Source organism: Geotrypetes seraphini, chromosome 1, assembly GCF_902459505.1.
Source record: "Geotrypetes seraphini chromosome 1, aGeoSer1.1, whole genome shotgun sequence".
NCBI lineage: Eukaryota > Metazoa > Chordata > Amphibia > Gymnophiona > Dermophiidae > Geotrypetes > Geotrypetes seraphini.
In genome coordinates, this window is record NC_047084.1 from 520402538 (window position 1) to 520426946 (window position 24409).

General features: G+C 40.3%; 1 protein-coding gene across 1 annotated transcript in view; it reads right to left on the reverse strand.

The window, feature by feature from the left end:
* SLC12A2 (solute carrier family 12 member 2) overlaps nucleotides 1-24409 on the reverse strand; it is a 333014-nt gene that overhangs the window by 166389 nt on the left and 142216 nt on the right. Inside the window, exons 11-12 of the mRNA XM_033928970.1 lie at nucleotides 11495-11602; nucleotides 195-318 (exon numbers count right to left, since the gene is read on the reverse strand). Of these exons, the coding sequence (XP_033784861.1) occupies nucleotides 195-318; nucleotides 11495-11602 (232 nt within the window). The remainder of the gene's footprint in view (nucleotides 1-194; nucleotides 319-11494; nucleotides 11603-24409) is intronic.

Consider the following 24409-nt stretch of genomic DNA (forward strand, 5'->3'; position numbering starts at 1 on the left):
ATAAAATAATTTTTCCAATATAAAAGAAACATGGTAATGATGGATGAGAAATATTTGATTACAATTGAACATTACACCCTTATAAATTTAAGGACTCAAATTTGTCTATTACATCGTATTCTTTATTGGAACTTATTTTTTTTCTGAATTTAAATATGTTAAGCTTTATAAACACTTCTGTTTCAATAACTAACCAATCAGAATAAATCCTAATGCAATGAAGAACGTCAGAAGATAACCACGAAGAGGTTCATTGTTTTTTCCATATCCTTTGGCAAACATCTCGAGGCCAGGATAGATGTTATCCTTGCACAAAGCCTGAAAAGAAAAAAAAAAAGGATAAGAACAAATATTCAATTATTCAATTACTGATGAAAATACAGGATTCCATTTTTTAAAAAGTTCCTCAGAACTAAAGAAGCCTACATTCCAGGACATGCACAAAAACAATTTCTGCTTTTTTTTTTTTCCCAAACATTTTCAAACTTTCCTGCAATTTTCAGACAATTTTGGGCTTCACACATTCTGCTTAATAAAATATCATGCATTTAGAACTTTTTTAATTTATTGTATGTACATTACTTTGTAGAGTAACATTATATCTATTTTGCATGCATTAAAATTTATGATGCACTAACAAATGCACATCCCTAATATGTGCCTGTGGTCTGCATGTGTGAGTGTAAGGGACAGGGGACACTCCTCAAAAAAAAAAAAAAAAATCATTCCTACTCTCATATATGATGATTATGGCTCATATACTAAACAAGTTATAAGGCAGACATGTATACAGCACTCCAATAAGCCTGTCACAAAGTAGACTATCAGCCAATTCAGAGAAAAATAAAATACACTGCAAATCAAGAGCAATAGCTTATTTGTTACATCTGACTTATCTAGATAAGACAGACAAGAACCTCAAAATATACGCGATGTCATCACGGTGACATCCACTCGCTTCTGGGTGTCTCAAGCCATGGCCACTATCTTTAGTTTGAGAGATACTGACATACCCTATACTCATCACCAAGTGTCAATTTCTGAAAATTTGCTTATCTGCCCAAAATGGTTGCTATAGGATCCAACTAAAAATACAAACATGGAAATTAATAGATAAAAGGGCCACTTACTTGTAATATGTTTTCTCTGAGAACAGCAACAATTTGATCCTTACCGAACCTCGCCTGCCCAAAGAGTTAGTCCATTACAAGCTTCATTAGAATCTAAACCCTTGTGAGGAAGAGAGGAGCAAGTGTACCTGTAAGCCCTGGTAGAGAAGAAGTGTGGATGTGTGGAATTATGGTCTCCAGAAGCTCTGAAATCGTCAGTGGCTTTCCTTATAAGATCAGATAGCCCTCACGATCTAATAATCAACATTCTCATCTGGAAGCCTTGATGGGACAAAAGGACTTAGACACTGTAGCTATTATAGAGAAATGAATCTCATTACTGGGATCTCACTATACCTATTATTTAGGACAGACAGAGAAGACAGAAAATGGAGAGTGGCAACTCTCTATGTAAAAAACACATTAAAGCAGCTAAAATGCAGATGTTGTGTGGAAAAAGAGGTGGTGTTTTGGAGGATTGTGTTTGAAAGATGGTACTTCATCCTCACATGTGAGGTATATAGAGTACCAATTCAAAACAGAAGAACTGGGCAGAAATCGAATCAATGATATCAAAGTGGGAATGAAAGGATAGGTGATAAGTACTAAATGACTTGGGCTATTCTAAATAGAACAAAAGGTAAGTCTTCCAACTAAATACAATGTGTGAAACATCAAATTTTCATGAAGAAAAAAACTTTTCATACAGCAACTCAGAACTAAAGCTGTGAGGACATCATAGAAATCAATGAATCAGATCATAAGATCTCTTATAACCCCCCATTATTCCAGATCCCCATCCTAGGATCAAGATTCTAATCATCTGTCCCATACCTCTGTACTACATAGACTAAAACCCAGTTGTCTTTACAATGTAATAATTTTCGATTTTTTTTTTGGGGGGGGTGGGCGTGGCTTGGAGGTACACGCGAATGGTCGGGTGAGGAGGGAGCTCCCGTTAAAAACAGACATTTTATCTTAAAATAATATCGGAAAAGCTAAAACTTTTGGTTTTTTTTAAACCAAGAAGACATAATGGCCTTCCGGAAGCAAAGTAAAACTGACTCTGCATTAACAAATGCTGGAAGCAGAAGTGTGAAGAGATCAAAACCGGAGCCTGTAACATCGTCAAAAACTCCATTACCAAAGGATAGTAAAATGGGAAGAGGAAATGTTTAAAGAAATTAAAGCAATCAAAGAAATCGTTTTGTCAAACTCCAAAAAATTAAATGATTTGCAAGAAGAAGTATCTACATTAAATAGAACGGAGGTTTTGGAAAACAAAGTTAACCAACTGGAAAAGAATGTGGAGGGATTTGAATTTGTAAGGAAGAAGCTTAAAGAAGACGGAGAGAAAATTGACTTGCTTACCAAAGAGCTGGAGGACTGCTCGAACAGGATGAGAAGGTCTAATTTGAGAGTGATAGGGATACCAGAAGGGGTGAAGAAAGTGAACCCTATTTCCTTTTTAGAAAATTTCATAATGAAAGTCCTGCCTTTTAAATCAAAACATCCAATCAAAATTGAGAGGGCACATACGGTCCCGACTAGAAGACCTGATAAATTTGTTGGACCTCGCCCGATAATTTTTAAGCTTCTAAGATATCAGCATGCTCTAGAGATCATTAGGCTAGCAAAAGAAAATCAAAATCGAGATGCCAGGATGCCAGGATCCATATTGTTCCAGATTTTGCAAATTCAACGGCACAGAGGAGGAAGCAGTTTTTGGATCTACGACCTTCACTAAGAGAAATTGGAGCTAAGTACGGTTTATTGTATCCAGCAGTCATGAAAGTTACAGTGGATAATAAAACACTTAGCTTTGACAACCCTGAGAAGTTAAAGAAGTTTTTGAGTCAAAGGCAGCAGCCTATGAATGAGTGAAACTGAGTGGTTTGAGCTGATTCTTTTTCTTTGGACTTGAGTTTATTTTTGTTTCTAGAATATGTACTATAAATATTTGAATTGGATTTTCCAATGTTATTTATTTTAATATGTAACGGTAAAAGAACCTTCTAAGTTTAAAGCGCAGATATGGAATGAATTCTGAGTTCTACAATCAATATGAAGTAGTGTTAATTTCTTTGAGGAGGAAATGCCTGGGGTAACCTAATGCAATGAGCTCAGATCTTTATGAGGATTTTAGTATGCAAAACGAAAATTATCTGCCTTCGGCTCATAGGAGGACGTAACTAATTTGTCTCTGTCTTTTCGGGTTGCCTAGGCAGACTACTGCGGAAGTACTATGTGTGTGCCGTGATATGACACAAGTACAGTGTCCTCGCTATTCTGACATAAGTACATAGTCAACATTTCGCGGGCATGGTGTGCAGGGCTATAAGATGAGCGTTATGAAGCAGATCAACTGCTTAAAGATACCGTGTTGCTGGCCACATACCACCTTTTAATTTTTCAGGATGCAAATCGGAATCTGTGATCATACCAGCTTTTTGTCAACAATCGATCCTTTCAATCTGTTTGGATCTAATAAATATCTTTTGGTTTCCTGCAAATGTAGATTTACTGAATATAAATCCAAATAGGGGGACGCATCCAGACTGGCGATATGCATAAATATAAGCATAAGCAAATTGTCTCAGAAGCACTGTATGTATGTTGGTTATGAGACACATTAACTCTGCAGTGTCCTCGCTACTTCAACATAAGATCCTAATAAACATTTTAGGGTCACTTTGAGCAGGGTCACCATATGTGCTTTATGGAGCAGCCCAAGAACTTAATGACAGCCTGCTGCATGGTAAATACCACTTTTCAGAAATTAGAGTAGGAAATATCAGGATTGCGATCCTAACAACTTCTTATCAACAATAGACTCTTTGGACTTGACTCTTGTCCGGGTCTAACAAAGTACCTTTTGGTCTCCTTTAATTGCAACCTCATTGATTATAAAACCGAATTGGTTTGAGAGGTCTCTGAATTGAAAATATATTGCCATAATTTTAAGTTTCTATACATCTAGGAAGCCACATATGGTCGATGGGCATGTGACAGGGTTATCTGCATATCAGGAGATAATATACATTCCTCAGTTTAATTGCTTGCCCTTTATGGCTTTCAAAATTTAAATTTAGAATTCTTATGGCAAACAGAAATGCAATTTCCTTGTTGGTCTACTCAGAGTAAGATGGGGAATATGATGTTAAGTTTGACCTCTGAAGATCCTGATTTCTTGAGACAGATGGGATTATTCCTAGTTGCTCTTTGGATACATCTGCTTACATTACATCATACTGTGAAGTATCTGCTTTGGTCTAGCCTTCACTTAGTGTGCTTTAGAGATATGTGTGTCTTGCTCTGAGAATATCTGGAGTATTCACTAAGTGTTTGGTTGCCTGCTGATGGAATGTGACTAAGATGATGCAAGCAGAGAGGAGAGCGAGTAAGAGGCGTCTTTTGGACTCGGGCATTAAAAATGACCTTTGAGTTTGTATGAATCCACATCTGCCTATAACTATGGGACACAGATGATTTGGCAGAGAGGTGTTGATCACAAGGAACAGTCTTTACAGGAACTTTGGTTGTATAGTGCTTCATTCAGATGCATTCATTCCGGGATGAATTGGCCCTTGGTGGTGCTCGTGGGACTCACTTTGCATATTAATTTTATTTTGTTTTTCATTGCAATTCATTGGCAATGAAAGAATCTATTTCTTTGTGTTGATAGTTACTAGTCTTTACATGATTAGAAAGAAATGGATATTAGTTATGAATATCTATTAACATATTTTTTTATTATTATTTACTCAAGAAATCTATTTCATGAATTAATCTGGATGGTTTGGTTTTTTTGAGGTTGGTTAATGGATTATATATGATTAGAAAGAATATTTATTGATTGATTATTCAAGTAATGTAGTTCATTAGTATTATCTTTAATATTTGAACAATTAGTTTTGTTTGGATTGGGGGTTTGGTCATTAAGGTCTTTGATATGTATTTAAGGATCTTGATTTTATTAATAAGATATTTATATAACATGATTAATGTATTACAATATTGATTTATAATTGTGGTCTGTTGGGGATTTATCTTGATTCATCTGAACTTATATGTGTGGTTCTATGTCATTATTTAGGGTGGGGAAGGGTGGGATGGATATTAGTAATGGGTATAATGATAATTGGGGAAGGTGTATTGCTCATGATGAATTGATATGGAAAATGGCATATAATCATGCTTTAATTTATTATTTATTCTTTGAAATTGAGAAGAGATTTTTTACAATTATTATGTACCGTGTTTCCCCGATGATAAGGCAGGGCCATCGAATAAGACAGCCCCCCCTTTTTAGAAAAAATTGTTAAATAAGGCACCCCCCCCGCAAATAAGCCACCCACCGATACCTGTGCTTACCCGAATCGGGTGGTACGGTGGGTGACTCCGTGTGGTCCCTCCGTCTACCGCGGGGGTCGGCAACCCGCGGCTCCAGAGCCGCATGTGGCTCTTTTCCACCTTTGCTGTGGCTCCGGTACAGGAATGCAACTTACAAGTCCGGCGTCGCGGCGGGAAATAGCCATGCTGAGCAGTGAGCTCAGCACGTACACAGATGAAAGCCTTGCTTGCTGATTGGTCCGGCGGCCGTGCCGCCGGACCAATCAGCAAGCAAGGCTTTCATCTGTGTAGTGCTGAGCTCACTTCTCAGCATGGCTATTTCCCGCCACGACGCCGGACTTGTAAGTTGCATGTGTGAAAAAGAAATCATCCTGGCCGGGGTCGGTGTCATGCTCCGGAGATCTACAGCCTTCCTATCTCCCTCTCCCTTCTACCTGCTTCCGGCCACATCCCCTGCTCCGCGGCTCTCTTCGGCAACTCAGCAGCAGCGATCGACACAAGCTTCTGACGTCGGGGCCTACCCTCTGCGAGTCCCGCTTGTTTCAACTTCCTTTTTCCACAAAGGCGGGACTCGTAGAGGGAAGGCCTCGATGTCGGCAGCTTGTCTTGATCACCGCTGCTGACGAGTTGCTGAAGAGAGCCGCGGAGCAGGGGGATGTTGCCAGGTGCAGGTAGAAGGGAGAGGGCCAGATGCAGGACTTGTGGGTGAGGGAGGAGAAGAGAGAGGGGAGGGAAACAAAAGGAAATACTTCATACTGGGCTGGGCCGGAGTGGAGGGAGGGTGGAAAGACATTGAAAGGGTAAATAAGGCATCCCCCCGAAAATAAGCCCTAGAGCTTATTTTGGCCTTCCAAAAAAAATAAGACAGTGTCTTACCATCGGGGAAACACGGTATAATGGAGATTAAATTTTTTTCACTTAATGTTAATGTCCTCAATCATCCAGTAAAAAGGAAAAAAATGCTTACATTCTTAAAGAAACAGAAGGCGGGTATATATTTTATCCAAGAGACGCATCTATCGGATGTAGAATCAAAGAAACTCGAAGGGGATTGGGTAAAGCATTGTTTTTTTGCCCCTGTTGCCATTTCTTTTCAATTGATAGATTTTGATCCCTTAGGAATATGGATTAAGGTAGAAATGAGAATGGGAAATAATACCTTGACTTTGTTTAATATCTATGCCCCTAATTCAAACCAAAATGATTATTTCAAAAACTTACAACAATTAATACTCCCACTGGCTGCTTCTAATTTAGCTGTAGCTGGAGATTTTAATGCTGTAATGGATCCTTTTTTGGATAAAAAACCAAGCAAGAATATAAAATCTTTAGGGTTAGAGAATTTGGTACAATCTTGTGATTTAAAAGATATATGGCGAATACTTAATTTTAATGATCAGGAATTTTCTTTTTTTTCACAAGTTCATAAGTCTTTTTCAAGAATTGATTATGTTTTGGTTTCAAATTCATTGGTACAGCAGGTGACACAAGCTTCCATTGATCCAATTATTTTGTCAGATCATGGAGGGGTCTGGATCAAATGTAGATTGGATAAACAGGATTTAAATAGATCAATTTGGAGATTTGATAATACATTGGTTGCGGATTCAGCTTTTCTTGAAGAGTTTAAGGTAAAGGTATCTGAGTTTTTCCAAATTAATACTACAGAGGATATTAATACTGAAATATTATGGGATGCTTTTAAAGCTACTATGAGAGATCACATTATTTCTTATTTGGCACACATTAGAAAACAACTGGCTAAACAATTTACTGATTTAGAAAAAGAAATTAAATATTTAGAATCTAAATTAGTTGATAAATGGCACCAAGATACTTTACAAGCTCTTTTAAAGGTAAGCTATTCAACAGGCAAAAGGGACACAGGGTATTCCTCGTAATGATTGGGAGTACAAGTTTTCTGCTTATGCAGATGATATTTTACTATATTTGAGAAATCCTGGTTCCTCCATTCCTTTTCTGTTAGAATTGATAGAAATGTTTGGTAAATTTTCAGGTTACAAAATAATAATAATAATAATAACTTTATTTTTCTATACCGCCATAGTCAGGCGACTTCTAGGCGGTTTACATTGTAAGAAGGCTGGACATTCAGCGAATAACAAGTACAGTACAATACTAATACAATACAATAAATCCACATATAATACAGTAGAGTGAGTCCAAATTCAATACCATACAATAAGTTTAAATACAGTACCGAATAAAGAGTCTAGATGCAGTACAATAGTCTAAATGGTAAACTTACATATTAATTGGAGATCTAAGGGTAATGAGTGTCTGAAAGATTTAGAACATCCGTGAGAGGGGACCGTTTTAGCCAATGAATTTAGCGAATAGGGTGGTTTTGATCGATTTGCGGAAAGTATTATAAGTCATGTTTGGTTCATTTATGTGGTTTTTCAGCCAGGTTTGCTGTCTGTTCGCTTGGAACTGAAAGGTTCTGTCCAAGAAGGATTTGTATCTGCAACCTGTAATCTTTGGGTATGCAAAGATGTTTTTGTTTCTGGTCGTTCTTGTGGGGTTGTGTAGGGTGAAGTGAGTTTGTAGGTATGAAGGTGCTAGTCCCCAGGCTTGTTTGAAACAGGTGCAAGCGAATTTGAATAGAATTCGCGCTTCTATTGGAAGCCAGTGCAGCTTTTTATAGTAGGGGCTGATGTGATCGTTTTTTCTTAGTCCGAAAATTAGGCGAACGGCGGTGTTTTGTATTAATCTCAGTTTTGTTATTGTTTTTTGTGGGATGCCTAGGTAGATGATGTTGCAGTAGTCAAGAAGGGATAGGATCAGTGCCTGTATCAGCAACCTGAATGAAGAAGGGTCAAAGTATTTTTTTATGGTTCTTAGTTTCCATAGCGTGTAAAAGCATTTTTTCACTAGTGAGTTTGTGTGGTCGGTCATAGTTAGGTGAGTGTCAAGAGTGATGCCCAGTATTTTTATGTTTTTGGAAATTGGGTATTCGTGATTATTTATTTTTATCGATGTTCTCGTAATTTTGTCATTGGGACTAGCCAGAAAGACTTTTGTTTTTTCTGCGTTTAGTTTTAGTTTGAAATTAGTGGTCCATTTATCGATTTCGGAATAAATTGGAATAAATCTGAAATTCTTCCACTCAATGTACATTGTTTAAAAAGTATGCTTGATTCGTTTTCTTTTGTTTGGAAGGAAGATGGATTCAAATATTTAGGAATTTGGATTAAAAATACAGTAGATGATACAGTAAAAGAAAATGAAAAACTTTTGTTAAAAAAGGTTACAGAATTATGTGAACATTGGAATCCATTACATTTATCTTGGTGGGGGAAGAGTCCAAACTGTTAAAATGATGATATTGCCTGTGGTGTGCTATCAAATGGGTATGATACCAGTATTCTTTCAGGGGTCTTTCTAAAAAAAATTGAATTTGATTATTATCAAATTTATTTGGCTTGGTAAAACTCCTAGAATTGCTTTAGTATCTTTGCAAAGGCCAATTAAGGAGGGTGGGGTAAATTTTTATAGGTACCATCAGGCCTATATTTTACGTCAAGGTATGTATTGGGTCCTCCCGGAGCTCATTGAATATACTCCTGATTGGTTATATTTGGAATGGCGACTCATGTTTCCTTTACATTGTTCTCATGTTCTCAGTATCAAGATGCCCAGATTATACAAAGAAAATAGAATTTTAGTGGATACTTGGAAAACATTAAGATTTGTTAGTAACTTAACAACTATTCCTATTAATAAATCAACTAATCAATCCATATGACTAAACTCCAAGATTCAAATTGGCGGTTTCAAGGTCATCTGGAAGCATTGGATAATTGCAGGCATTAGAACTTTAAATTATGTCATCTCAAATGGCAAACTGCTTGATTTTACACATTTGCAACATAAATTTGGGCTTCATAAATCACAATGTTTTCGTTGGTTGCAACTGAATGGAAAACTCTTAATACTCAGTTCAGTATGGAATTTCTATGTTTTCAGGCGGACTTTCTGGGTCACCAGGCCGCACAGTGGTATAAAACTATTAGTGACTTGGTTAAAAGAAACCTAAAAATGGTCTTAGGGATATTTGGAGTATTGAGATTAAGCATCAGATTTCAGCTTCTCAATGGCCACAAATTTGGTCTTGGAGAATGAGATGTACAATGTCAGCGTCTATGAGACAAACTTGTTTTTTTTTTGTTACATAGAGTTTTTTGGACCCCAGTTAGATTACAAAAATTAAATAGTTCTTTGTCTAATAGATGCTGGCATTGTAATCTAGATGTAGGGACTTTGGATCATCTTTTGTTTTACTGTCCCCATATTTTAGCCTTTTGGAACTCAATCTGGGATCAAATAAATTATTTATTGGAAAACCATGTAGCATTATCTTATGATACTGTGATATTTGGAATGTCTATGAGAAAAGAGTCAGATATCATTGTGTAATAATAAACTTTTAATGATTATGACTGGAGTTGCCATCCAACATATTACTAATAATTAGAAAGATCATAGTAAACTTAATTTTAATTTTTGGTGGAACTCAGTATGTCACATATATAGAATGGAAAGATCATTAGCGGTACAGAATGGAAATTATACAAATTTTATTAAAATATGGGAGCCATTAACATCTTTTTGTCATGATTGAATGCCATTTTTCTATTAATTATACACCATTTAGTAGGGGGTGGGGGGAGGGTTTCAAGTATATGATCTTATAATGATTAAGGGGCTTTGAGGGAAAGTGGGGAGAGGGCTACATTTGTACTTATAAGTTATAATGATAAGATGTTCAAGTGCTCAAATTAATTGTGTTTATTATGAATTTTTGTACACTTGAAAGTTTAAAAATGAATAAAGAATTTAAAAAAAATAATAATAATAATTTTCAATTTTGATTCATAGACTTATGTACTCGTAGTTCCAAATGGTCATTCAAAAAGCCATTCAAAAAATGGCAGCACTTATCTTGATAGTTTCAACTAGACTCCGGCACTAGCGGTTTCATAAATTCCCAGTAGACCTGAATAAATACCTATCTATAGAGTAGAGAAAAGGTCTAAACATGTCTATTACCCAAAATATGGAATAATATCAAATAGAACAAGAGGGTCGTTGGGGGGAGGGGGGATTTCATGGCGGTAGGAGAGGGCATCTCTTCTGCTGCCGGGGGGGGGGGGGGAGGGAGGGGGAAGGGTATTAGTGTTGGTGACATGGCAGGAGAGAGAGTGGGCATCTCTCCTGCCGATCTTTAAAAGGACAGCTTCAGTATAGAATCCTAGGTTTTTGCATCATATTATAATTATTGTTTCTGCATGTGGGATTTTAGCCTGGTTCTTTTGGGATATTATTCATCTCAAGAGGCTCACCTGGAATCTGCCGCTGCACACAATTTGCGATACACTGTCCATTGACCTTCTATCACCGGTGGTGGTGATGGGGGGTGCTGCAGGAGAGGTGAGGAGAAGAAGCAGAGGCGCCGGCGAGGAGGAGAGGCACCGGCTGACTGCTTCCAGGACATGTCTCTCTAGACGAGAAACACGACCTATAGTCAGTCAACCGGCGCCTGTGCCTCTCCTCCTCGCCAGCGCCTCTGCTCCTTCTCCTCCCCTCTCCTTCTGCAGCACCCACCACCACTACCACCGGTGATAATAAGAGGCTCGGGGGCCACAGCTGGAGGACAACCACACATTTCAGTGTGCCCTCCAGCCGCAGCCCTGATATTGGTGTGCCGCAGTTTAAAAAGTTATTGACACACTGATATAGGAGAAAGTAAGCAAGAGAAACTTAATGATTCTTTTAAAAAGGGCCAAGAATACTTCTCTCACTTTAACCCTCAGATTAAAATTATTGATCTCATCTTGATGCCTAATCTTATTCATGATGAAACACTAATAACTGTTAGCAAACAAAATTATGATAAATCTCAACTTCCCTCCTATCTGCTATTTTCTTTCTTCAAAGAATAAAATAAAACCAGTCACCTTTCTTAGGATATAAAAGCAGAACTATATTTACAATGAGCTTATACTCACCTGGAATACTTTGGGAGCACTCACTAAAGATGCTAACGCAGAAGAAAGTGTGGCTGAAAAAATGCCTGCAGTAATCAGAGGGGCAAATCCAGAAACCATGCTCATAACCTAAAAGAAAAATTAATAGAAAAAGTTGAATTAAGAAAAGTTAGAGTATGAATATCATAGCATAAGTACCAGAGTTTTAAAAACACACATTAAAAAAAATTTCATTCAGCATAAAGTTATATACATTGAAAATTAAATAATGGCTTTTTGCACTCCGATAAGCCTGTCACAAAGTAGACTGACAATTCAGAGAAAAATAAAATACATTGCAAATCAAGAGCAATAGCTTACTTGTTACATTTGACTTATCTAGATATGAGAGACAAGAACCTCAAAATAAAGAACAAATTAAGTGCTCCAACGTATGGGGATAGACTTAAAGATCTCAATCTGTATACTTTGGAGGAAAGACAGGAGGGGAGATATGACAGAGATGTTTAAATACCTACGTAATGTAAATGCACATGAGTCAAGTCTCTTTCAATGGAAAGGAAACTGCAATGAGAGGGCATAGGATAAAGTTAAGAGGTGATAGGCTCCGGAGTAATCTAAGGCAGTGTTCTTCAACCTTTTTACACCTATGGACCAGCGGAAATAAAATAATTATTTCGTGGACCGGCAAACTACTAAGACTGAAATTTTTTTTAAAAAACCATCGTCGCCCCGTCCCCGTGAGCTCGGTCCCACAAACCATCTGATCCCATCCGCACAAGCCTCAAATAGTTATAATTTTATATTGAACATATTTTATTAAAGTATAAAAAGAAACAATATTCTATACAATTGTCATTTTATAAATACAAATAATACAGGGCAAAGATCAACAAAACCCCTGTCTCCTCTCCCCTTCACATATATCCCCTCTACTATCAAGAAAACTGAATAAGCCAAATTATTACAGAATGCTACACAAATATCAAGTAACAGAATACCATAGTCACACATAACAGGAATGGTATTAGGGGAGTGGAACTAGGGCAACTGCCCCCTGGTCAGAGAGAGCCCTAAGCCAGCTGGAAGCTAAAGAAGCACTGCCTGGGCTTTGCACTCCCCAATTATGTCTAGCAAGATACATATTTCAAATCTGATATATTTGAATCACAAGATAGAAATAAAATTATTTTTTTCTACCTTTTGTCGTCTCTGGTTTCTGCTTTCATTGCCTTTTCACTCTCTTCCAGCCAGTGTCTGCCCTAAGAACATAAGAACATAAGAATTGCCACTGCTGGGTCAGACCAGAGGTCCATCATGACCAGCAGTCCGCTCACACGGCAGCCCTCTGGTCTAAGACCAGCACCCTAACGGAGACTACCCCTACCAGCGCACGTTCTTGTTCAGCAGGAACTTGTCTAACTTTGTCTTGAATCCTTGGAGGGTGTTTTCCCCTATAACAGCCTCTGGAAGAGCGTTCCAGCTTTCTACCACAGAACTTCCTTACGTTTGTACGGAATCTATCCCCTTTCAACTTTAGAGAGTGCCCTCTTGTTCTCCCTGCCTTGCAGAGGGTGAACAACCTGTCCTTAGCTACTAAGTCTATTCCCTTCAGTACCTTGAATGTTTCTATCATGTCCCCTCTCAATCTCCTCTGCTCAAGGGAGAAGAGGCCCAGTTTTTCTAATCTTTCGCTGTACGGCAACTCCTCCAGCCCCTTAACCATTTTAGTCGCTCTTCTCTGGACCCTTTTGAGTAGTACCGTGTCCTTCTTCATGTACAGTGACCAGTGCTGGACGCAGTACTCCACGTGAGGGCGTACCATGGCCCGGTACAGCAGCATGATAACCTTCTCTGTCTCTTCAGTCCAGCATCTGCCCCTTCCATTCACTATCTGTCTTTCCCAGCCATCTCTCCTCCTGCCCCCCCCCCCTTACCAATTTGGTCTGGCATCCATCATCTTCCTTCTGTTCCCCTCATGGTCTGGCATCTCTATCCTTCCCTCCCCCCTGTGGATTTTAGCATATCTCTCTTCTCATTTCCTCCACTCAGATCTGATATCATTCTCTGCTCTCTCTTCCCTTTTCTTCTCTGGTCTTCCTTCTCTATTTTCTGCCTCCATCTAAATTAAATTCTTTCTTACTATTTAGTCCTGTTTCCCTCTTTTCACTGTGTCTGCGCACAGCTTGTCACCCCTTTCCCTCACCCCTCCATTATCTTACTATTTTCTTCCCCCTTTATTTATCTCCTCCTTCCATCCAGTATGTGTTCTTTCCCCACTTCCATTCAGCATCTGCTCTCCCCTCTCAACTGACATCCATCTGCCTTCTGCTCTCTCTCCCTTCTTCTCACTTCCATCATCTGTCCCCTTCTCTCTCTCATCTCCTCCATTCCATCATCTGCCCCTTCTATCTCTCTCTCTCTCCCCCCCCCAACTTCCATCATCTGCCCCCCTTCCCCTCACCTTTGCGGGTCACTTTCTTTCCCGAGGGTGGCTCATGTCAGAGGGGAAGCTTTGGCCGAGCAGAACCGCTTGCAAGGAACAGTTGAACTTACTTGATTGATGTCGATGCTGGGGCCCGTTGCCGTTTGAAGGAAAAAAAAAAAAAAAGGGACCTGCAAAGGCGAGAGGAAGGGAAACCACCAGGACAGCTGCTCTTTGCCCTCCTTCAGCGGCCCAAGAGTCCAGACCATCAGCGGCAGCTCTGTGAACTTCTAACTTCGGCACAGAGCTGCCCCTAATCAATAGTTTAGCGCGGTTTCATGAGGCAGCCTCGGGGCCTTTGATAGCCGGCCCGCTTCGATGATGCGATGTGGGCCGGCCTAGCAAAGGCCCCGAGGCTGCCTTATGAAACCGCACTAAACTATTGATTAGGGGCAGCTCTGTGCCGAAGTTAAAAGCATACAGAGTTGCCGCTGCTGGTCTGGAGGTGTGGAGACAAGGCAGGAGGCAAACGCGGTGGAAGGCAGGAGTCCCGGCACAGCGACTGCAACAGGAAGTTGCAAGTCAGCTGACGCCGGCCTTTCGTTGCGGCGGGAACCGAATCCTTCGCGGACCGGCAAGATTTTGTTTGCGGACCGGCACCGGTCCGCGGACCGGCGGTTGAAGAACTGTGATCTAAGGAAATACTTTTTACAGAAAGGGTGGAAGATGCATGGAACAGTCTCCCAGATGAGGTGGTGGAGACAGACTGTGTCTGAATTCAAAAGAGATAATGGTTACTGCAGATGGGTAGTATGTCCTTTATGATGCAATGTAGAATGGACCAGTCCATTGTCTAGAATAATCCTACAGGGTGCCCTGGTGTTCCAGATATGAGAACTCATGATATGTTATTATCAGAATTAAGGAAGCATGGGATCAAAACATTTGAATCTAGTATTTTGGGTACTAATCTTTTTCCCATGCCTACTCCATTCTCCATGAGGAGGCTATTCCATTTGTTTACTTCTCTGTGAAAAAGATCAGTGCTTTATCCAGTTGTGGTCAATATTACTCATATGCAAGGGTTGGGGTTGTCTTGAGCTGGCAGGCTTTATCTACTATCATCAGACAGGCACTCTCCAGACAACAGCCGATGTCAGGAGCTGGAGGGAGAGGTCTTGGCAGACCTCTTGAGACACCAAGCCCTAGAACACAGCCCGCAAATGTATATCCATGGGCACATGCCTGAAGGGGCATGCCCAAAGGGGTAGCACACACCCCTTTGGAGCCCCAGCAGGAATCTATAAGATAGTTGAATAACGGGGAAAAGAAAGGCAAAGATAGTATTACCTATTCCTGTTAAAGGTCCTATGGACCAACATTGGGTTCCTTTGATGACAACCGCCAATATTGTTCATGTGAGTACATCTTTACATTCTGCTTTTTTTCCTTCTGGGGAACCGCCACCTTCTCCTCAACCTGTTTTGTCTGTCTTGCCTGTTTAGATTGTAAGCTCTTTCGAGCAGAGACTGTTTTCTTAGTCTTTGTGACTCTGTACAGCGCTGCATACATCTGGTACTGCTATAGAAATAATTAATAATAATAAATATTAAAAGGTATGCAGGAGTCTATCCCTAACATTGTGAAAGACTCAATCTCCCAACAATTGACTAGTAAGGGTCTTACTTCTGGAAACTTGGAACAGAGTAAAGGAATCTTCGATACTCCTCTCCTTGTTCCGGTTCAAATGCACTCTCAGACAGATTTAAGTCTTGTCTCTGTGGATAAAACAATTACCTTACAGGATATTTGGTTAGCACTATATCATATAGAAGTATCATTGCCAAGTATTGTATCTAAGTTATGTCAGTTTCCTTCTGATGTGACAACTAAAGTGACTAAGCAAGAATCTCAATTAACTTTGATTGAAAAAAGACTGGAGAAATTAGACTTATCCGTTTCAACATTGCAAAATTCAGCAAACTCAAATATTAAAGAAACAGAAACATGATGGCAGATAAAGACCAAATGGCCCATCTAGTCTGCCCATCCACAGTAACCATTATCTCTTTCTCTCTCTGAGAGATCCCACGTGCCTATGCCAGGCCCTCTTGAATTCAGACACAGTCTCTGTCTCTACCACCTCTTCCGGGAGACTGTTCTATGCATCTACCACCCTTTCTGTAAAAAAAGTATTTCCTTAGATTATTTCGGAGCCTATCACCTCTTAACTTCATCTTATGTCCTCATTACAGAGTTTCCAATCAAAGAGACTCGACTCATGCGCATTTACATTACTTAGATATTTAAATGTCTCTCAAGATCAAAAAAAGTAGTGACAATAAAACCAAAAAAATTACAAATGTCACTCACCAGCAGTGGGTCACCTCTCTAAGATCCAACATTGAAATTCAAAAACAGGTGGAGAAAAAGCCTCAAAAACGTTTTTAGGAAGTAAAATACTTAGCTCTGGCGCCAGAGGACGGAACTGGAAAGGATCCACCAGAGGATGGAACTGGAAAGGATCCACCGGTACAAACTTCTTTTTCCAATGGCAGAACACAGCCAAGTGCTAAAAATGTTTGAGGCTTTTTCTCCACCTGTTTTTGAATTTCAATGTTGGATCTTAGAGAAGAGGCCCACTGCTGGTGAGTGACATTTTTTAATTTTTTTATTTAAACGTCTATCAAATCTCTCCTCTCCCACCTTTCTTGCAAAGTATACAGATTGAGATCTTTAAGTCTGTCCCCATACACCCTATGATGAAGACCACACACCATTTTAGTAGCCTTCCTCTGGACCGACTCTATCCTTTTTATATCTTTTTGAAGGTGCGGCCTCCAGAATTGTACACAATATTCTAAATGAGGTCTCACCAAAATCTTATACAGGGGCATTCAATACCTCCTTTTTCCTACTAACCATACCTCTCTCTCTGCAACCTAGCATCCTTCTAGCTTTCACCGTCACCTTTTTAACCTGGTTTGGCCACCTTAAGATCATCACATACAATCACACCCAAGTCCCGCTCTTCTATCTTGCACATAAGCTCTTCACTCCTTAATCTGTACCATTCCCTTGGGTTTTTCCAGTCCAAATGCATGAACTTGCATTTCTTAGCATTCAATTTTAGCTGCCAAATTTCAGACCTTTCTTCAAGCTTCGCCAGGTCTTTCTTCATGTTATTCACACCATCTGGTGTGTCCACTCTATTGCTGTTTTTTGTATCATCCTCAAAGAGGCAAATCTTACCCGACAACCCTTCAGCAATATCGTTTATAAAAATGTTAAAAAGAACAGGCCCAAGAACAGAACCTTGAGGCACACCACTGGTAACATTCCTTTCCTCAGAGCTATTTCCATTGATCACTACCTTCTGACGGCTTCCACTCAACCAGCACATTGGAAAGGTGTTCTTGAAATGAAGTTTTTAGGTCAGAAACTCAAAGCCAGGCTAAACAATACATTGCAATTGCTATTGCAATTCTGGAAGAAACATTAAAGGCATTGAAATATGCTCTAGCCATGAACTTTCTCATAGTAAACAAGTTCTTAGATAACCGTTAAATTGTTTTAACTTGTCTGGGGGCATACATTTCTCAAATTTTGCCAATTGTTTTAATAAAAATTTGAAGTAAATGGACATTAAAATTATTCTGTTACATAGCATAGATAACTGGAAAACGCTCGTCAAGAATATCCAACATTCTCACTTCTCTGCCCAGAGAACAGAAGCATAAGTTTGTGAGCTGTATGAACGTTTGAGGGCTGATTCCACAGTTAATAAATGGTGCTGAAGTTTAGCTCTGCCAAATCCTGGATACTTTTAATTATTGTACATTTTGTCAATTTTTCTAGGAGCTACCTGTACTGATAGAGGAGTTCCTAGTTTTTAAATAAGATATATTTTTCATGACCTTGTGTAAGGGTACCCCAATATATTCACTTGATGGTGCTTCAATATCGGAATGAGGTTCCTTCTTTTCTCCATCTTGATGGGTAAAGCCTGTCCCTTTGGTCTTATAAAGCCAGTAAAAGAGATACTTTCTGTCATTGAGGAGGGAAAGGATCGCAAGGTTTACTATGATAAGTCCTCATCTGAATGAGAAGAGATATAGAGTCTTCGAAGTACTCCATACTAGGAGAATCAGGAAGTGTGCGTTGAAGAGTGTTGAGTTACACTGAAGTAGAGAGTTCAATGTTCCAAAACAGGAGATAATTCCTCCACCGATGACAATGTATGCATCAAGTGGTGCCACATCAACTCCGATGATCGACATTAAGCAGAGGTGTGACCTTGTCATCGATCAACACTCTGATGCATCCTCAGACTAGACTGAGGCGGGTATGGAAGTCTTTAATGCCAGTGAGGGCTGTGATTGCAGTAGCCCCAAAAGCTCTTGTCTCAGCATAGCCTGGATTTCCTCCTGGAGAGACGATGCCAATATCGGAAGACACATCAACATGGAAGCAGATACCAGATGGGTGTGGCATGGAAAACCTCGATGTTGAGGCATGTCTACGAGGAGACGTCATTCAGATGGAAAAAAGTCATCCTTGCATCAATGCTTGATGTGCATTCAGGAAGACGATGCGCCTGGGCACAGTGGCATTCCTAGAAGGGGAAGAATATTTGTGCTTCTTAGCTTTCTTACATGCTGCATTCTTTGATTCTCAAAAGTTTGGAAAGAAAGAAGAAGTGCTGCTGTTGGGTTACTTCAATCTGCTGGATGCAGACTGGCAAGTTCCATCTGCGGAATCGGAAAGAAGTAGGGAGATTGTGGATGGCTTTCAAGAGGCTGCTCAGACAAATGGTGACGGAACCCATGAGGGAAAAAGCGATACTAGATCTGGTCCTCACAAATGGGGGAGGAACCCAAGAGGGAAAAAGCAATACTAGATCTGGTCCTCACAAATGGTAAGAGTATCTCTAATGTTTGAGTGGGTGGCCACCTGGAAAATAGCTATCAACAAACAGTTTGGTTTGATATAACAGCTAAAGTGGAGGGCGGCTACAAAAAACTCAAAGTCCTAGATTTCAAACAAAAGGACTTTAGTAAAATGGAAGCATATCTAAGAAAGAGCGGTTAGGATAGAAGAACACAAGGGAAGTGGAAAAACAGTGGTCTAAGCTGAAAGGAGCAATAAAAATGGCTACTGACCTTTATGTGACAAAAATAAAGAAAAAAAGAAAACCGAAATGATTCTCTAAATTTGTGGCAGAGAAAATAAAAGCGAAAGAGCTGGCATTCGTGAAATATAAAAATACTCAAGGAGTACAGAAAGGACTACTAGGTGAAACTGACAGAAGCCAAGAGAGATATGTCTGGCGGAAGCACAAGCAGAAGAGCAAATGGCCAGAAATGTAAAAAAAGAAGGGAGACAATTTTTTTCTGATATATTAGTGAAAGGAAGAAGATGAAAAATGGAATTGCGAGACTAAATGATATGTATTGATATGTGGAGAGTGATGAGGAAAAAGTAAACATGTTAAACAAATACTTCTTTTCTGTGTTCACGGTAGAAGATCCTGTAAAAGGACCGAGATTGTCTGGCAAAGTTACACATGAGAATGGAATAGATACTGTGTCATTCATAGAAGAAAGTGTTTATGAACAACTTAAAAAATTGAAGGTGGACAAAGCAATGGGACTGGACAGAATCCATCCCAGGATATTGAGGGAGCTCAGAGAGGTTCTGGCGGGTCCTATTAAAGATTTATTCAACAAATCTTTGGAGACAGGAATGGTTCCTAGGGATTAGAGAAGAGCAGATATGGTCCCTATTCACAAAAATAGAAACATAGGAAAATGACGGCAGAAAAGGGCTATAGCCCATCAAGTCTGCCCACTCTACCCCTTTAAGTCTACTGCCCCCCTTTAAATCTACTTCCACTCTACTGACCCATCCCTTTAAGTCTAAACCCTAGTGACCCTATTCCTCGACTTGACCCTCGTAGGGATCCCACATAGGTATCCCATTTATTCTTTTTTTTTTTTTTTTTTTTTTTTGGGAGGGAAGGGAGAATATTTTATTATGAAATCAAATTATGAGCTCAGAAATCAAGGACAACTTTGCTGTTTCTCTCTCCCTCGTCCATGTCGTTCTGCTGTTTCTCATAATCCTCTCTCTGGTAAACAAGGCGACAGATGGAATATTCTATCTTTTGGATGGATAAGGTTCTGCTGATTGTTCTTGTATTTAGAAGAAGCTCAAATTCTCAGGTTGTAAAGGGGTCTGGATGTTCAGTTTCCTGCCTTTACTGTCTCTGTCCACAATTTCCAGTCGCAGCGTTGGGGCTTTCTTTGATTCTAGCCCCAGAGGGAGATTGTCTTTGGTCTTCAGGAGATTTTTGTACGAATCGTCCACAGCGATACGCAGCGTGCATCCCCAGGGCAAGAGGTTCTGCTCATAGGCTGCAACTAACTGGTTCACAACCCGGCGTTCAACCTCATGTTTTATGGATCGGGCTCCATAGTGCAAATTGTAGCCATCTGCTAATACATCCATCACTTCCCGATCCCACATCAAAGTGATGTTGTGTCTCTGCTTGGCCTTCTTAGCCCAGAAGTTCAGCTCCTTATTGACCAGTTGAATGAGCTCAGAATGGCAAAAAGGGAGAAAATAGACAATTTCATTGATCCTGCCCAGAAACTCATCCCTCCGAAAATGAGCCTTTAAGATGGGGCGGATAACATTCTCCTTAAAGTGCCTAGAAATGGTTATTTTCTCGTTTATCTGGACATCATCTAGATTCTCAGCAAGCCGCTTGCGACTCATTTCCTGGGCCTCCTGTCTGAGCTGTATGGCATGCTGGGCGATCTCATCACTAGCAGCATTGCAGGTCATGATGAAGATGGCGTCTTTACATTCAATGGTTTTCCCCTTTCCATCAGTCAGGCTTCCTTCATCAAATAACTGCAACATGATGGTGAGAACATCAGGGTGGGCTTTGTCAACCTCATCAAAGAGGACCACTGCATTTGGGCACTGTTTCAACTTCTTGGTCAGTTGTCCACCTTCTTCATGGCCAACATAACCTGGGGGAGAGCCAATAAACTTGGCAACTTCATGTTTCTCCTGGAATTCTGACATGTCCAACCGAATGAACCCCTTCTTGATATCTTTGTGCAGGTACTTTGCTGTCTGCTTGGCTTCTCATAGCTGGTGCTGACCCGAACCTTGGAGATGAATTCAGTAGTGTCTTTGAGACTGCTAAAGAGAAAGCGATCCATTCCTTGGAAGTTTTGGTAACTCGAGAGGACGACTTCAGCAGTCGCTTAAACAATCGTGCTAGTTTCCGTGGTTGCACGGCATTGCACTATGCTGTCCTTAGTGATGACTACAGGACCATCAAAGAGTTGCTGGATGGAGGTGCCAACCCCTTGCAGATGAATGAGATGGGACACACTCCAGTAGACTATGCCCGAGAAGGCGAGGTCAAAAAGCTGCTTAAAGTATGCGAAGAAAAGTTTCTGGAAGAGGAGAAGAGGAGGGCGTTAGAGGAGCGTCGTAGATTCCCTTTGGAGCAGCGGTTAAAAGAGCACATCATTGGCCAGGAGAGTGCCATCGCCACTGTCGGAGCAGCTATTTGGAGGAAGGAGAATGGCTGGTATGATGAAGAACATCCTCTGGTTTTTCTTTTCTTGGGATCATCAGGAATCCCATTTATTCTTAAAGTCTGGGATGCTGCTGGCCTCGATCACCTGCACTGGAAGCTTGTTCCAATGATCAATCACTCTTTCCGTGAAGAAGTACTTCCTGGCGTCTCCATGAAATTTCCCTCCCCTGAGTTTGAGCGGATGCCCTCTTGTGGCCGAGGGTCCTTTGAGAAAGAAAATATCATCTTCCACCTCGATACGTCCCGTGATGTACTTAAATGTCTCAATCATGTCTCCCCTCTCCCTACGTTCTTCTAGAGTGTAGAGCTGCAATTTGTTCAATCTTTCTTCGTACGAGAGATCCTTGAGCCCCGAGACCATCCTGGTGGCCATCCGCTGAACTGATTCAATTCTGACCACATCTTTACGGTAATGTGGCCTCCAGAATTTCACACAGTATTCCAGATGAGGTCTCACCATGGCTCTGTACAACGGCATTATGACTTCAGGCTTCTGGCTGACAAAACTTCTCTTGATACAACCCATCATCTGCCGTGCCTTAGATGATGCCTTCTCCACTTGAGTGGCAGTTTTCATGTCTGCACTGATGATTCCTCCTAAATCTCGATCTGCTGTAGTCCTGGTTAAAGTTTCTCCATTCAAGGTGTAAGCTCTGCATGGATTTCCGCTTCCGAGATGCATGACCTTACATTTCTTGGCATTGAAGCCCAGCTGCTAGGTCAAGGACCAACTTTCTAATGCAAGTAGGTCCTGCACCATAGTATCCTGCGCCATAGTATCCTGTAGATTGCATTCACTTACTATATTACAAAGTTTGGCATCATCAGCGAATAATGTTACCTTACCTTGAAGCCCTTGAGTCAGATTCCCTATGAATATGTTGAAAAGGAGTGGACCCAGGACTGAGCCCTGCAGCACTCTGCTGGTCACCTCCGATGTTTTAGAGAGGGTACCGTTAACCACCACCCTCTGAAGTCTGCCACTTAGCCAATCATTGACCCATGCAGTTAGTGTCTCTCCTAACCCCATTGATTTCATCTTGCTCAGCAGCCTGCGGTGTGGGACGCGTGTGTGCGATTTTGTCCATCGGACGCTGCAGGACCAAGCAGAGGCCAGTAATGTGGAAGCTATGTAGTCAACCCTGAAATTAACGAAGCTACTAGCCGCTACATAAAATCAGTAAACAAACGGCAAAGAAACAATAAACCCCAATGGTTCACCGAGGAGATCTCATACCTCATTAAGGAGAAGAAAAAAGCATTTCTTTCCTACAAGCGTAAGCAGAAAAGAGAATGGTCGCAGAGATGAAGCGGGAAACTACAGGCAAATAATCCTCACTTTGTTTATTGGAAAAATAATGGAAATGTTACTGAAAGAAAGAATAGTGAAATTTCTAGAATCAAATGGATTATAGGATACGATGCAACATGGTTTTACGAAAGGTAAATCATGCCAAACAAATCTGATTTAATTTTCTGATTGGGTGACCAGAGAACTGGATCAAGGGCATATGCTAGATGTAATTTACTTAAATTTCAGCAAAACCTTTGACATGGTTCCGCATTGAAAGCTCTTGAATAAACTTGATAGCCTAAAGTTAGGACCCAAAGTGGTGAACTGGATTAGAAATTGGTTGACGGACAGACGCCAGAGGGTGGTGGTTAATGAAATTCATAAGGAGGGAAAGTGAGTAGTAGATTCCCTCAGGGATCGGTGCTGGGGCCGATCCTGTTCAATATGTTTGTGAGCGACATTGCATAAGGGTTGGAAGGGAAAATTAGCCTTTTTCCAGATGATACCAAGATTTGTAAGAGTAGACACCGAGGAGGGAGTGGAAAACATGAAAAAGGATCTGCAGAAATGATTTTATTTTCAATTTAGTGATCAAAACGTTATATTTGTGCCCTATATTTGTTTATTTTTCTATTGTTACTGAGGTGACTGAGCTTACGGAGATGGGGTGGAAATGGGGTTTTTAAATTTTAGTCCTAGTAGTTTGCCTGTACACAAAATAATTATTTTATTTCTGCCGGTCCACAGGTGTAAAAAGGTTGAAAAACACTGTCCTAGAGGAAAGGAGGATCAAGAGAAATACGATTCAGACAATCAAATGCTTGAAAGGTATTAACGTAAAACAAAATATTTTCCAGAGAAAGGAAAATGGTAAAACCAGAGGGCATAATTTGAGGTTGAGGGGTGGTAGCCTCAAGAATAATGTTAGGAAATTCTTCTTTACAGAAAGGGTGGTTGATGCGTGGAATGTACTCCCAAGGTGGTTGAGAAAAAAAAAACGGTGACAGAGTTCAAAGAAGCGTGGGATGGACACAAAGGATCTCTAATCAGAAAATAATGGATATATATTGAAGAAGCTAAGGCCAGTACTGGGCAGACTTTACGGTCTGTATCCCATATATGGACATTCATATATGGATGGGCTGGGGAGGGCTGAGGATGGGCTGGGGAGGGCTTCGATGGCTGGGATGTTTAAGTTGGGCTAAAGTGAGCTTTGACAAAGACTCCAGCAGATGGAACCTAAGCACACTACTGGGCAGGGCTCTGGGTTTCTGGCCTAGAAATATCTAAGAAAAAGTACCATTTAAATTAAATGATTAATTTATGGAGCATGTATGTTTGGTCAGACTGGATGGACCATTCATGTCTTCATCTCATTTACTATGAAGCATTAATGAAGATGTCAAGTCCTGCCTCTGCAAGGAGCCTGATGACCAACACTCTAGATGTTGTGTTGATCTACTTGGCGCCAATGTCAGGGTTTAGGAAGCTAAGTGTCAGAGTCCGCGTGCCCTACCATACTGGATGCCGATGATGACATGATACCAAAAAGGGTTTCGAATTGAAGTTTCCAGGCTTTGAGTGACTTTTGCATAT